Below are 14,666 nucleotides of genomic sequence, written 5' to 3'. Positions count from 1 at the left end.
GGCATCTGATTTGCTAATGTGTATGAAGTGAAAATTAATTAGTCACAATTCGTAAATACTTTGCAAGAGCAATCGATAAGAAAATAACAGCTGCAAAAGAAAACAATAGTGATTTGTCTGAAAGTTTAACTTCCTATGAAGTCAAACAGAAATATACAGTTGTATTTATACTAAACTTTCTTCTTTTAATTGACCAATCAAACGTGCTCTTTTGTTGGGTGACGAAAATATTATTTAACCTCTCATATGGAGGAATAGTTGGCGCCGTTTGGGAGCTCTTTGTTGACATTCTTCAGAGTACAAGTTATTTTGCTAAATAATAGGTAAAGGAATTTTAGTTATTATCCTATAGATGATAAACATCATTTAGAAGCAGCAGCTCATCCCGAAGAAACATTTTGGTTTTTGTTCTTGGTAAAGCTGTTGAATTTATGCTTTCAAAATGGCCGAATAATTTTGATCTAAAAACATTTTAGGAACCAAATCTAGAGAAGATGTGTCTTTATAAAAAAAATATTATTTTATGGTATGTTTACATATTAATACGTATTAAGCACTTTTCGAATATATAAGTACAGAATTCATTTCTTCAAATATGTGTAATTTTAACTAATTTACTAAATATTGTGTTGCTGAAAGATAGGTTTGCTCCTGCTTAATATGTATACACAAGTTTAGTACCTTGTGGAAAGGGAAAGAAAGGGATGCATTGTCATACAGTGATTCATTTCTTTCTCTTTCCACAAGGCATATAACATGACAATTTCCTGCGGGATACTTATTTTGACTCTCAAATAAATGATTCCATATGTTCTTATTCCAAGCCTCTATATGATTTGAAGCCATTTAATTTATTGATGTTCTGGAAACTCTAGTAAATAACAATTTATAGTGTGGGATAAAACCAGGAACCTTTTGAGTTTTCATTCTGAAGTGTATTGTGAAACCTCTTCATAGTTAGAATGATCTAACCATGTCTCTGGACAAGCCCTCACCACAATAAACGATTTTCACATTTACAAAAGTTATTCCCATTTTTGGGATCGGTCCAGGGTCAAATGGCGTAAGGTACTGTTTTCCCTGTATAACCTTACCAACATTATGGGTCAGTATCTTAGAAATAAAATCTGTACGAATATGTTCATTATGTTTTTCATGTTGCCCCATACTCTGGCAAAACAGGTAAAGATCGAAATTGTCAGATAACGTTGGAAGATTAAAACAATTAATTGGTAACTTACAAAGGACAAAGTGAGAAAAATGAGCTTTAAGCCGACTGCGGGAGATAACTCTTAGGAATGTGAAATTCGTCTATTAGAATATGTGTAAAAATATAAATGTTGATTTATCAGGTATGATGAACTTTTCATTGAATTGATCATTAAGTCTTTGCATCTAGCAGCTGTATGTACATTATTTTTATGTACCTACATTGACCACAACTGTGATGTGTAACTCAGGCATGTTTGGTGAATGCCTTAAAATCAACAAAAAATTTAAACACTCTGAAAAAACCCTGTTACTGTGTCGCCCCGACTTCGGGGCGAAGTCGGGGAGGACATATTTCGATTGTACGCATGTTTTTGTTGTCCAGGCTGTTTCTCAGAGATGGCTGGGACAATAATTCCTGAAACTTTCCTCAATGGATGATTACTGGTTGTAGTTGTGTTGAGTGGTCATTCAGTTTCAAAATGGCTACTGTTGCCACGGAAACCTGCAAAAAGCAATGAATTTTGTCTGCAAGTGTTCTCTCTGGTCACTTGAACATTCGTCATGAAACTTTTTTATTTTGGTGATTAGTAATTGTAGTTTTGCGATTCGCATTTAAAATTTTCAATTAATCGATTATTGCCATGGAATCCAGGGGAAAGTGAAAATTCTTTTACTTTGATTTTTAAATCAAAGTACTGAAAGGCCTGATACGAGTTGATGGTTTTCCAAGCTTAGCTAATGGGTATTGTTTTAGTGATACAAAAAATGAAAGTCTTGTCCAGTTCGGGGCGACATACGCTATTGCTTGCAATAGCAGACTTTCTAGTTTATGTTTCTTGTCATTACATTTTTACAAACATGTTGGATGGATTAATTAGTGCAGTCTTCACGAAAACTTTTCAAACTAACTGGCCAGTCGGACCAGTGAACTTTCAAAATTTACTAGCCCACCAAAATTTTTACTGGCCCCTTACTTAAAAAATAAAATAAATACATTTTCATAACTGTAAATTTATACATGTTTACGTACTTCAACTTTTGTAATGCCGCCATTTTTCACCCTTTGATGCGTTTTGGTAAGTTGTTCGTTGGAACTTTGCACATTTTATGTACTAGTTAATAATTACTAGCTTAGTTCCTGTTACGTAATACATCCATGTTATAATAGGTAGTGGTGTTTCGATTATCGCCGACATCGCCGAATCTATCGCTGAAACCCAACCGATTTCGATTAATCGGATTGAAATTTGAGATCGATTAATTGGTAAAACCTGTAAATGTACGAGTTTACAAAGAACAAACTGTTGTTGACACGAATAGTCGAATACACTACACATTGGCAAAGATGGCGCCCTGTGTCGCAGACAACGAGGACGACCAGCGAGAAATACTTCCCTACCCCGGCACTAAATCGAAGTCCGCCGACGAAACAAAACTTAGACATGCAGGGCCGTCACTGCCCTCAAATTTGGACCGAATATCGGACCCATTCCCAGTGGCACAAAGTGCTAGATTTTCCCAATTTCATACTTAAAATTTCCCCAAAACGTGTTTTCTTGATTATATCACCTAATTTTCCACAAATGCATCCTTTATTTGATCCATTTAGCAGTAATGCATGGTTGATTTTAATCTGCAACAACCCTGTCATGATCGTTTATTTCTAACTCGAATTTCCTCTGTCATGGAATAGAGATCTATAGATAGGTCATACGTAGATTGGGTTGGGGAACTTATTTTCATTATTAAACAAGGATAACCATTATGAGTTAGTTCATAAAATAAATAAATATATTTCAAAGTGAATTATAAGTTAAAATAAAATCATGGATGCTATCTATTTCATTTGCATGTGTTAAATGACCAGAAAAAAGAAATAAATTGTAGATCTAGGCAATTTTATGATATTACCTTTAAAAGGAAGATTTTAAATAGTAACTTAATAATTTCAATAAAATTATTCTTTATAATCTAAATTTTTGATTTATTTAAGATGCAATTAAACAGTAAGAAATACCCCCCCCCCCACATTTTTCAGTCTCTGTATTATATGAAAATAAAAAAAAAATGCCTGCCTAGTAAGTAAATGTTTGATCTGTTAAATATAGATTTTATCAGACCTTATGACTTATGTCCTGTAAATTTTGGCTTTTCAAGTATACTTTTCAAAGTGATAAATGGCTTTCATGATTAAATATTTTGCTTGGAGGGGGGGGGGGGGTGTTAATACATGAGAGTATGTTTAAAATTTTCCCAATTTGACAAAAATGTCGAGGATTTTTCCCAAAAGGTACTGCGACAGCCCTGACATGTCAAGAGCCGTTTGCAAACTCTGCAGGTGAACGTACGCCAATAAAGGTACTACATCGACTTTACGCTCTGTCGTCCTTGGTAAGAAGTTTGGGAAAATGCTATACACGCCCCATTTTTTCACCAGGTTGTTATGTATTTTGTTAGTTACAAGTAGTTAGTACTAGTTACTAGTTAGTAGTTACCCTGTTATTGTAATTGCCAAATTTCATGTTTACTTAATAAGTTGTTAGTTACATTGAATAGTAAAAAAATAAACATTTTATAGAGTCATATATCCTTTATTTCACATATGTTTCAAAATAAATATGGAAACCGATTAATTCGATTAATCACTAAAATCGGACTCCGATTATTAACCGATAATCGGTTTCAGATTTTTTCCTATTATACAACACTAGATGTTATATGATTCAACAACACATGTTTGTTCTTTTTATTTTACATATCAATGAAATTACGCAAGTAAGTCAGTTGAAATAAATTTTGACTGCATATGATTTTTATAATCAACAAGCCCATCGGACTTCTTGAATTTTGATTTTCACTGACCCGACATCAAAATTCACTGGCCTCGGTCTTCGGACCAGTGAGTTTTCGTGAAGACTGTTAGTGGAGTTTTTAATATAGTGCCTTGAATACAATGTTTTGCAAAACAAGGAGGCCATTATTGGCATTAATCATAATGTATTATAAATTAAGTTTTATTGGTAATAGGTATACCTCTTGAATACTTGCAAAACATGTTTTGAAAAAAATACTGATAGTCATGACTGTGTTTTTGTTTTTATACGCCCGTCTTAAGACGGGACGTATTATGTTATAGGCTTCGTGTCCGTCCGTCTGTCCGTCTGTCCGTCTGTCTGTCTGTTAGCTTTTCGTTTCCGGCTCATGACTTTAAAACTATTAGGCCTAGGATTATAAAACTTTGTCATCTGATGCATCTTGGGTAGAAGGTGTGTCGCGCACAAAAAGTAGGTGGCTCTGACCTTTAATTAAGAAGATATAGCCAAATATGGAAAAATCCTTTCCGGCCCATAACTAGAAAACTATAAGACTTACAATCATCAAACTTGGCCAGTTTATGCATCTTAGGTAGAAGGTGTGTCGCGACCTATTTCAAGGTCACTGTGACCTTTGATTTAAATGAAATTTAACAAAAAATGTGTCTTTTTACTATTCACTTACACATCCCAAATAATGTAAGAGTATTGCACTGTCCTTATTAAAAAAGTGTTAAATCAAGAAAATACTTATTTTTTTAAAGCATATACTTGACAGCAATCTATAACAAATATTATGTATGTTAAAGAAATCCTACCTCTCCCATGAGTGTAATTATCAAGCACTGGTCAAGACTCAAGAAGAATTTTGATAACAGAAAATTGCATGTCAAATTAGAGAGAAATTAATGAGTTTTGAGTGTGAGGAGTTCGCTAATAGCTAGAGCATGGTGTTATCTATATCCCTTGAGTATTGGGCAAATGTGTGAGCCTGTTGGATTAAAAATAGCTCTGGCTGGCTAGCCTAAGTTTTAAAATGAATTTAATGAAAAGTAATTAAAACTAATTTAATATTGCATAGTAGACTAATCTTATATTATATAAAATTGTTAATTTATAAAAACTAATTTTATGGGATTGGGGTGGAATCAGCATGTCCATATGAATTTTATATTAAAACCTGTCGGACATTAAATGTCAACAAAAAAAAATCTTTGAGTATTTCATATGTTTTTAAAAAAGTTATGGTAAATAGTGCAGACCCATTCATCTATTGGTATTAATGAGTAGACAAGCATCCAGTTAAAGATTAATTAATGAGTTCAGGCTAGCTGTCTTAATCACTCTGATCAAGCTGTATGATGACCTTTGGGAGTTAGACAGAAGAACTGTTGGTTAGTTTACAGCATATGTCATTTGATGGCCAGCCTTTTCTTTTCAAAATTAATTTGATATAGATTAATTTGTTAAGACTAATTTGATATTGTTTAATATGATGGGCATTTGACAAGGTCTATCACAACCAGCATAGAAATCCATCAGTGATGTAATATTTATTATAACTAATGCTTACATCACAGGGGATGGATAAATATTTTTTAGGAATGGAAAAATCATGGAAATTTAGAATCAGGGTTGATGTGATTGCAAGCTAAACTGTTGAAGAAAATTGTAATTTTTGACGGGCGTATCATGCTGTGGCGCGGCACTTTATTTGCTTGTGGATTACAGATTTTTAAGTAAAATGCAACAATGACCAGTGTTGCAGGAAAAAAGGTGGTGTATCCATCTGGGTGTAAGGAAGTGAATGAAGAGCTTGGGAAAGATGAACTGGTTAGAAGACTCAAGGTAAACTATTTCTTGATTATCCTTACAGTTGGTAGGAGATTGCCTCTTGTCAATAAATGAGGAGAAATGACTGACTATGAATTATTTTTTGTTTTATTTTTTTTTTGTAGCTCCTTGCCAGGGCTTTCCAAGATATGGGTCAGGATGACAATGAGCAGTATAGTGGATTAGCTTTGTACCTAGCCTCCGATTATTTTATGGATCATCAGAGTAAAGATGTGCGTTTACTTGTGGCATGCTGTATTGCAGATGTGTTTCGAATCTTTGCTCCTGATGCACCTTACACTGATCCTGCCCAACTCAAGGTATTATACACAGTATACATGTACAAATGTATCTATAATAATAGGAAATATCTTAGAAATAATACCAGTGAAACCCTCTTATACTTTTTGTAATTATGTATCTTGTAAAATCTGTGAATTATTTCTTAGGTTGTAACAGTAGGCATAGTTTTCGTTATTAAATATTAGGACTATCAATAAAAATTTGAAAAGGAAAAAGTAGAAAGACCACTAAAAAGTTTTTAAATAAAAATTAATGTGAAATGTTTACTTAAGTTGACCTCTGTTAAGATTCAGGTTATTAAAAAACTTAAGGTACATATACAAACACAAACCAGTTACCAGTGATAGCAGTTTGATTCAGAGTAGCATTGTTGACCCATGGGAATCAAGTTGAATAAATGTATAAATTGTTTTTCAGCTTGCAAATTCTATAGTAAGTTTTATAATTCTTGTTTCTGTTGGAAGGAAATCTTCATGTTCCTGATAAAGCAACTCCGAGGATTGGAAGATCCTGATGCTCCCTCATTCAAGAGATACTTCTATTTGTTAGAGGTAAAATCAAAAACTTTGAATTCATTTATGTTTTCCTCATCAGGTCATCTTATTTTGGATATTTATCTTTTGATCTCTCCCAGAGATTGTATATAAATTTCCTTCATATAGAGAGAAGATCTTGAAACAATAAGACTTACTTTAATCATTAAATTTAAATGATGATAAATTGACACTATGTACAGTGTAGAAAAGGCAACTTCTCAACCAAAGGTACAAAAGGGATTGGTGTTTCGTTTTTTTTTATGAAAAAAGCAAGAAAAATACTCATATTTTAATTCAGCTCTAATGAATAAAAAATCCACTTCATTGTTTATGGGTGATGCATTTATTTCCACCTATTAACATACATTTTCATTTGTCTTTTTGAATTTTTTTTTTTTAGAATTTGGCCTGGGTGAAGTCTTTTAATATATGTATTGAATTGGAGGACAGCCAAGAAATATTTTGCAGTCTTTTTCAGTTAATGTTTTCAATAATCAGGTATGTTCCAACGATTTTCCTGGCTACTTCTAATTTTATCTGTGAATTGGACTTGCTAAACAATATGTATTTGCATTCTTCCTAACCGTTTTCCAAAATTCTTGTCCAGGGTTTAAACTTAACTGAAATTTCCACGAGCCATGTGGGCTCCTGACATTTCAAATTTAGGAGCCCACTGCTAAATTTGTTAGCCCACATTCTCTGTGATTTAAAAAAAAAAGCCTTTTGTAGATATATACTGGGACAAAAAGTTGACACAAATAAAATACATATACAGGTAACTCTTGATGGCTCGAACTTCGATCTCTCGAAGTTCTTGATCGCTCGAAGTGAGTCTCCGGTCCCGATTTTTTCCACTATATAAGGCTGTTTAAAGTTAATTCTACGTTTAACGTCACATCTAAAGTTCAAAACCTATGAGGGAGGGAGGAAAAAAATAAACAAACAAAATTTTCAAACAATTGTGAATTTATTCAAATTAACCTATTCAGTACATTAAAAACATTACAATTAAGTAATAAGAGCATTTAATTTGATATGACACCTAAGATTAATATCCCTAGCAGAGTTTTTCCTTAGTATGTAAATCAGTTTGAGTCCTATTGTTAGCAAACAATGTAGTCTAAGACTGAATGTGCAGGAAAGTGGCTTTTAACTAGGCCTCAGTTGTCCTTTGGATTTATATTGCCACACGTCCATGGTAACCTGGAGGCAAATGCTTCTTCTTGTGGGAAAAGTTGATCAATATCTACAATCAAAATTATTGATGACAATATTTAAAAGTGTTCATGTTGAAATATCCTCAAATTGAATTATGTCGTATTTTTTCTTAGTACTAGATCTACTAGCATTAAGTTTTGAAAGTGTGAATACTAATATTTGGACCATACTGATAGTGTTACATGTAGATTATCTTTAATACCTTGAATTCCACACAAAAGACAGGATTCTTCACATCTTGGAATACCCCAACCACTTTCCTTACTCTCCTTCTTTTGAAAGGCCCTATCTTCGGTAAGCTTCTCCCTGCTCAAATGGTTATGACAAGTATATTATCTTTCCCAAAAATTGTAGCTATTTGTAGGTACATAAATTATGAAGAAATCAATTACTTTACTCATTACTGTTCCTTTCGATTTTTTACAGAAATACTTTTAATATGAAACATATTAGTAAGATTTAAATGATGCTTTTCACTGTATATAAATCTTGGTTTTTGACACAGTTTCCACTCAGTAAAAAAAGTTTTTCGATTCTCTCCAAAATACAATGAAAAGTTCAGCCAATAGAATCACGAACTGAGAGTCTGTCATTGTCACTGTGTCAGTCTGTACATATGATTCAAAGACTGACAAAAAAAATCAACAAACAAGACTTTGTCATTAATATAATCATAAAATAATCTATTTTTTACTTACATTTATGGTCCCAAACTCTTTAATTCTCTAGTTTTCATTAATAAGACACCAACTGCCTTAACTGAGGCTATCAAAGCACATTTTCTATCACTACGGGTAGCAGAATTCAGATGCTAATTGAAGAACCAAACCGGAACGGACATACGGAATTCCGAATTGTTTGTTTTTTTCAAAGACGAATTTCTCATCAGCCTACGCGCGCGGGTGACGTTAAACGTAGTTTTAATTTTAAACAGCCTAACTAAGCAAATTTACTCTTGATTCCTCGAACTCTTGATCTCTCGAAACCCTTGATCCCTCGAAGTCAAAATACAGTCCGCTTTGCATATTCTATTGAAATTTACCCTTGATGCCTCGAAGTTGTCATGTGTATACAAAGTTGCATAATTAGCAACTTCACCTTGACATTTAATGGCATCAGGCAGAAGACGCGGGTCTCGTGAAACGGGATGTTTATTCAGGTGACACTAATACTGCAAGGTGATAATTGATTTATAATTAATCTTATGATGTCTATATGCTATTAAAATAATTATCGTTGACTGTATTACGATAATTTAGAAACGCAGTGTCACTGAGAAATTGTATTTTGCAGATTACAAGATGGAACAATTTTTAATTTTTATTTCGAATCAGTGTCAAAGTTTAACGAAATATGAAAATTCAGAAACAGCCACAATGTCAATATGATGACTATTGTTGGACAAATACTTACAGAATTTCGTTCAATGCACATGTTCAGAAAAGTCACAATGCTATGTACCACGCGACGCTGGTAAAATGTCGTTTTCACATAACGAATGCGTAGTATGATGTCCGTATGATAAAGAATAAATAAATGAACAGGAACTGATGATGCACATTTTTTGCTTTACTCAGTTTATTAAAGATTCATCTAAAAAATGAAAACATATCGTTGTTTTATAAAAACAACGTGTAAAAAGTTAGCACTGCATGGAAATCATTACATCCGGTAAGACTAATTTTAAAACCTGTCAAACAAACCCAGAAAATTTCGGACTCTTGAAAACACGAACTCTTGATCTCTCGAAGTTTTTCCTCGGTCCCGCGGACTTCGAGGTATCGAGAGTTACCTGTATAAATGCATCTAGTTCTTACTTTATAAAAATCAAATGTCATATAAATATTTAACCAAAGGAAATAAAATTGAATTCAATCAAAACTTTTACTATCCTTTTTTTTTAGCATGGTAATACATATGTGTATATGTAGCCCCCTTCATATATACCTGGTACAAATATTTGCTTCTTCAACTGATGAAGTGACAATGACACAATAAGATTTTCTAGTTAAATATTTTAACTACAACATATCCTAAATAAGTGAATACACTTACTATTCATATAACTGAGTAGTTGGGAGTTATTAAAATTGTATATCTCTCACGTATCAACCATTTACAGGGGGTTGGAGGAAATTCGGATTAGGAAAAATCCCGATCGTTTTAGGGATTTCACAAATCATGTAGTACTTTAAATGGACACGATGAAGGATATTTATGAACTATAGGACTATGCTGCTGTGATTTATTTCATTTTTCTGTAGTTTTAAATCAAAAACCTGCGTAAAATGTCTGTTTTTCAGTAAGGGGACTGGGAGTGAATACAGACCCCTGCAGAATTTTTATTCGCCACGTGGGCGAGCAAGTTATAAATTTTACTCGCAATTTGCGAGTGGGCGAGCGTTAAGTTTAAACCCTGTTGTCAATGTTGTTTTTAATGACAGTGAGAAACACTCCACAAAGGTTAGAAACTTCATTCTGGACATGATGGCTCCACTGATCACAGAAGCAGATGCAGTGTCACAGGAACTGTTAGATATCATCCTCATCAACATCATAGAACCCTACAAGGTAGCAGTCAGCGGCACTTAATAATATCTCAATAATCATAATCAGACCAGCTTATCCATTAATAGAATGTCTCTGTCTGTCTGTATACAATTTTTAATAACACTACTTTTTTCAAAATTGGTCTTATTTCAGTAAAGCTTTTCATACAAAGATGCGTAATTCTGTGAATTAGTTTTTGATTTCGACAAACTTTAAATTGCTTCTCCAGTTTTTTTCCTATTTCAGTAAGATTTGGTACACACATAGACTTCACCTAGATCCATATTATTTTATTATTAGTTTTTTTTTTCAAAATGTTTACTAAAAATTTTGATTTTTACATTTTTTAAAAAATACTTTCCTACTGATTTTAATTGATTAGACTTGAACAGTTTTACACAAGTAAACAATACTTAAATTCTTTCTCTATTTTTAAGTACACACCAGGTACAATGTATTGACCTACAGTTTTAATAAATAAACTATTCAAACATTCTGAATAACAGAATTAATCATATTTAAAAGAATGAAATGTTTGATAAATTTAGTTGTGAATATTTCAGACACAGAAAAGGGTAGTCTATCAGTTGGCCAAAGATTTGTTAATCCGGACTAGCAATGCTATCGAACCTTTTATCCAAACAGTGAGTATTTTATAATGCAAATACAGCAACTTTTCCTTAAGAATTGGTTGAAATTTTAAGTGAGAAGTAATTTAGCCAATTTTCTAATGCCAACAAAGATTTTTATACGCCTGTCTTAAGACGGGACGTATTATGTTATAGGCTTCATGTCCGTCCGTCCGTCCGTCTGTCCACTTGTGTCCGGCTCATAACTTCAATACTAATAGGCCTAGGACTATCAAACTTTGTCAACTGGTACTTCTTGGGTAGACGGTGTGTCGCGCACAAAAAGTAGGTCACTCTGACCTTTAATAAAGATGCTATGGCCAAATAAGGAAAAATCCTGTCCGGCTCATTACTAGAAAACTATTAGACCTAGAGCTATCAAACTTGGCAAAAATATACATCTTAGGTAGAAGGTGTGTCGTGGCCTATTTCAAGGTCACTTTGACTTTTAATTTAAGTGAAATTTTTTAAAAAATTAATTCTTTTAAATTTTCAATTTCATAATCCTAAAAAATGTAAAATTATAGTTGTATAGTTGTTAAAAAATGTTAAATCAAGTAAAAAACTTATTTTTTCATCATATACTTTACAGTAATCTGTGAGAAATGTTAATGTTGTAAGAGGAATGCAGTTTGTCCCATGGGCATAATTAACAAGCACTGGTCAAGAAGAATTTTGATAGCAGAAATGTGCATGTCAAATTAGAGAGAAATTAATGAGTTTATTGTCAAGAGCTAACTGGAAGACCATCTCTGACCATGCAGCTGTTGTCTCTTGGGAGTTGGGCAAAAAGAAATGGCCTCATAGTTGCTTGTGTTAATTAAGAGTTCTTGATGGCTAGTTCAGATAAAGATCTTTCAATTAGTTATTTGCTGTAATGTAATTAAAAGAAATTGATGTTTTAAAATACAGTACATGATTAAAATTAAATTAATATTGTATGATATAATAAAAACTAATTATACATATTTACATTGAAAAAAAAATACATTTCAATTTTTATATATTTGCAACAAATTGCAGAGTGCCATGTCTTATAAAATTTTATAGTCTAAAGAATAATTTCTGTTTGATGTTTTTTAGACTGTAGCATTTTTAATCAATCATAAAATTTGCAATAAAAAAAGCAGCAGATGAATATTTGTTAAGCTCTAACTCAGCCAGTTTAGAATTATGTGATGTATTATTTCTTATAATTATTGCCTACACTCTTAGAGATTTATGTACAATAAATATGATAAGGAATTAATGGAAATTAGATCATTGAAATCAGTGTCAATCTTGTAATCTTGAACTTGGTAATCAAAGTTACCTGATTTTCTTGCACTCTAATACCATTTTATGATCATTATTGAACAATATTTGACGGGCGTATCATGCTGTGGCGGGGCACTTTATTTTTACAACTGATACAGAATAAATTGTTAGCAACATTTAATTTTAGCCACCCACACCTTAACTAACTGTGCCAAAATTGAATCCTTCTGAAAATTCTGCTTATTCTATGTTTCAGTTTTGATATCATTGGCAATGCAGTATTTGTTATTATTGAAAACAATTGGTAATACACTCGCATCAGCATGATCTGTACTAATGAAAGTTATTTCGAATCAGATATTTAGACAACTTGGTCTGACAATGGTGCAGATGATTCTTTCATGTGATTTGCTTGTAGTTCTTCAACAATGCCTTGATGTTGGGGAAATCCTCTGAGAGCGAAGTCTCGGACAGGCTGTATGATCTCATCTATGAATTGAACCAAATCTCTCCTAATGTTTTACTCTCAGTTTTACCACAACTGGAGTTCAAACTAAAGGTATTGTAAAATAATGAGAAAACATTAAAACATTTACAAACACCAGCAGTGTGTATCAGGAGTAGACAATATTTTCTTAATTTTGTTAGTCCAAATTTTTTCACTCTTTCTTTTCATTAGTTTAGCTTATACATGTAGTATCAGCCACAAGACACAAGAGTGGATTTACCCATGTTTAGTGGGACCAACTCTAGAAATTTTGGGAAAAAAGTCGACTGCTACATTATCACTTGTTGGAGTTGAAATAGAAAACGCATGATATTTGTAGTTGATGTGAATATAAGACTAGAAATTGCCCGCACAGCAAGGCCACGTGATGTTTGTTTATCAAGATTGACCTTGTATAGGGGTTTACTCATAGTACCTACCCATTTATATGTCTGTTTTCTCTTGAATCAAAATTCCATTAAATATAATCATATTTTTAACAGATTTTTATTGTAGAATGAAAATTTTATTTTAAAATATTTTCAGAGCAATGTGGAGTCAGAAAGGAAGAAGGTAACAAAACTGCTTGCAAAAATGTTTTCTGACCCAGGATCAACTCTTGCTGACCAGAACAAAGCTCTCTGGAACTGTTTTCTTGGAAGGTACAAATGTACATTTAAGACCATTTCCTAAAAGTGATTTTTAAAATGTGGAAAGCTCTTGATTATTCTGTTAAATGCCCCTACAGCTGAACATACACTGTAGTTAAACAACAAAATGCTTTCTTTGTAAGAATGAAAATTATTGCTGCATTTGTTGCAGAAAAAATGCTATGAGATATTTTTCTGCAATATTAATCATTTCCATACTAACAAAAAAAGAAATCATATATAAAGCTCTTTAAATTGATAACCTGGTTTTCAGACAGGCTTTTTTCACCATTTCGTCTGCATTAAATTAGATGGGGAAGCATTTGTTATTCTAGAATTTTATTGTAGAAAACGAATAATGGGAATTTCTCTTGGTCAAACTGGAATATAGCAACTTCTATATTTACCAAATGTATTAAACCCCCACAAAAATTACCAGTAGTGATTTCACAGTAACTTGAACCAAATATGTGGGGCACGAAATCTGTAATATCAATTTGTTTGGCCTAAAATAGGATAAGGTATGTTGGATATTGCATTATTGATTTGTCATATGTTTCATTGATGGAAGTGCCACTGCTTAAAAAATCGATACAGGTAACTTATGTTTTCAATGAATATGGTCTTTTGAAAGAAGATAATAATCGGTGGATATAAAAATATTATTTTCTTTTGACAGATTTAATGACATTAGTATTTTGGTGCGTCAGTGTTGTGTTTCACACTCCCAGTTTCTTCTTCAATACCACCCTGAGCTTTTCAAAGACATTGTAGAACAGTTAAAAGTTCGTCAGCATGATCCTGAAGAGACAGTAAGGATGGAGGTTGTCAATGTCATTCTGACTGTCGCTAAGAATGACTTCTCAGTATGCACCGAGGAATTGCTGAGCTTCATCAAGGAAAGGACTTTGGACAAGAAGGTTAGTTCTGATCAATTTTAGTCAATAAAGTTACAGTGTCTTTAAAACCCTGTATAATTGTATTCCCAATCACAAATTTATGATTTTTGACCATAATCATCAAATTTTCAATGCAGTTTGGTCCTTGTAAGTAGATGTCCCCTCTCCTTAGTTTTCTTCTAGACCAGCACCATAAACATTGCTTTACACAGGGTGGTCACAATACTATGGTGACCCCAATTAATTTCCAGGGTTCCTGCTTTACTGTATCTATGTAAG

The 14,666-nt window shown here is 32.8% G+C and overlaps 1 protein-coding gene and 1 long non-coding RNA gene across 2 annotated transcripts in view; one reads left to right on the top strand and one right to left on the bottom strand.

Moving 5' to 3' along the window:
• The first annotated feature begins 112 nt into the window (after positions 1 to 112).
• The window catches only part of LOC134277936 (sister chromatid cohesion protein PDS5 homolog B-like), a 40,055-nt gene continuing 25,501 nt past the window's right edge, over positions 113 to 14,666 (top strand). Inside the window, exons 1-10 of the mRNA XM_062760235.1 lie at positions 113 to 323; positions 5,757 to 5,873; positions 5,984 to 6,178; positions 6,626 to 6,712; positions 7,098 to 7,195; positions 10,360 to 10,486; positions 11,029 to 11,109; positions 12,770 to 12,910; positions 13,385 to 13,500; positions 14,168 to 14,408. Of these exons, the coding sequence (XP_062616219.1) occupies positions 5,778 to 5,873; positions 5,984 to 6,178; positions 6,626 to 6,712; positions 7,098 to 7,195; positions 10,360 to 10,486; positions 11,029 to 11,109; positions 12,770 to 12,910; positions 13,385 to 13,500; positions 14,168 to 14,408 (1,182 nt within the window). The 5' untranslated portion in view covers positions 113 to 323; positions 5,757 to 5,777. The remainder of the gene's footprint in view (positions 324 to 5,756; positions 5,874 to 5,983; positions 6,179 to 6,625; positions 6,713 to 7,097; positions 7,196 to 10,359; positions 10,487 to 11,028; positions 11,110 to 12,769; positions 12,911 to 13,384; positions 13,501 to 14,167; positions 14,409 to 14,666) is intronic.
• On the bottom strand, positions 7,567 to 8,685 carry LOC134277921 (uncharacterized). The gene is made up of 3 exons (XR_009994348.1): positions 8,614 to 8,685; positions 8,118 to 8,221; positions 7,567 to 7,943 (listed from the first exon to the last, which is right to left on the bottom strand). It is a non-coding gene; the product is annotated as an uncharacterized LOC134277921 (long non-coding RNA).

This window comes from Saccostrea cucullata, unplaced genomic scaffold, assembly GCF_032062105.1.
Source record: "Saccostrea cucullata isolate Sc308-1 unplaced genomic scaffold, CSIRO_AGI_Scuc_v1 ctg965, whole genome shotgun sequence".
In the NCBI taxonomy this organism is placed as follows: Eukaryota; Metazoa; Mollusca; class Bivalvia; order Ostreida; family Ostreidae; genus Saccostrea; species Saccostrea cuccullata.
This window is presented reverse-complemented; position numbering and strand designations above follow the sequence as displayed.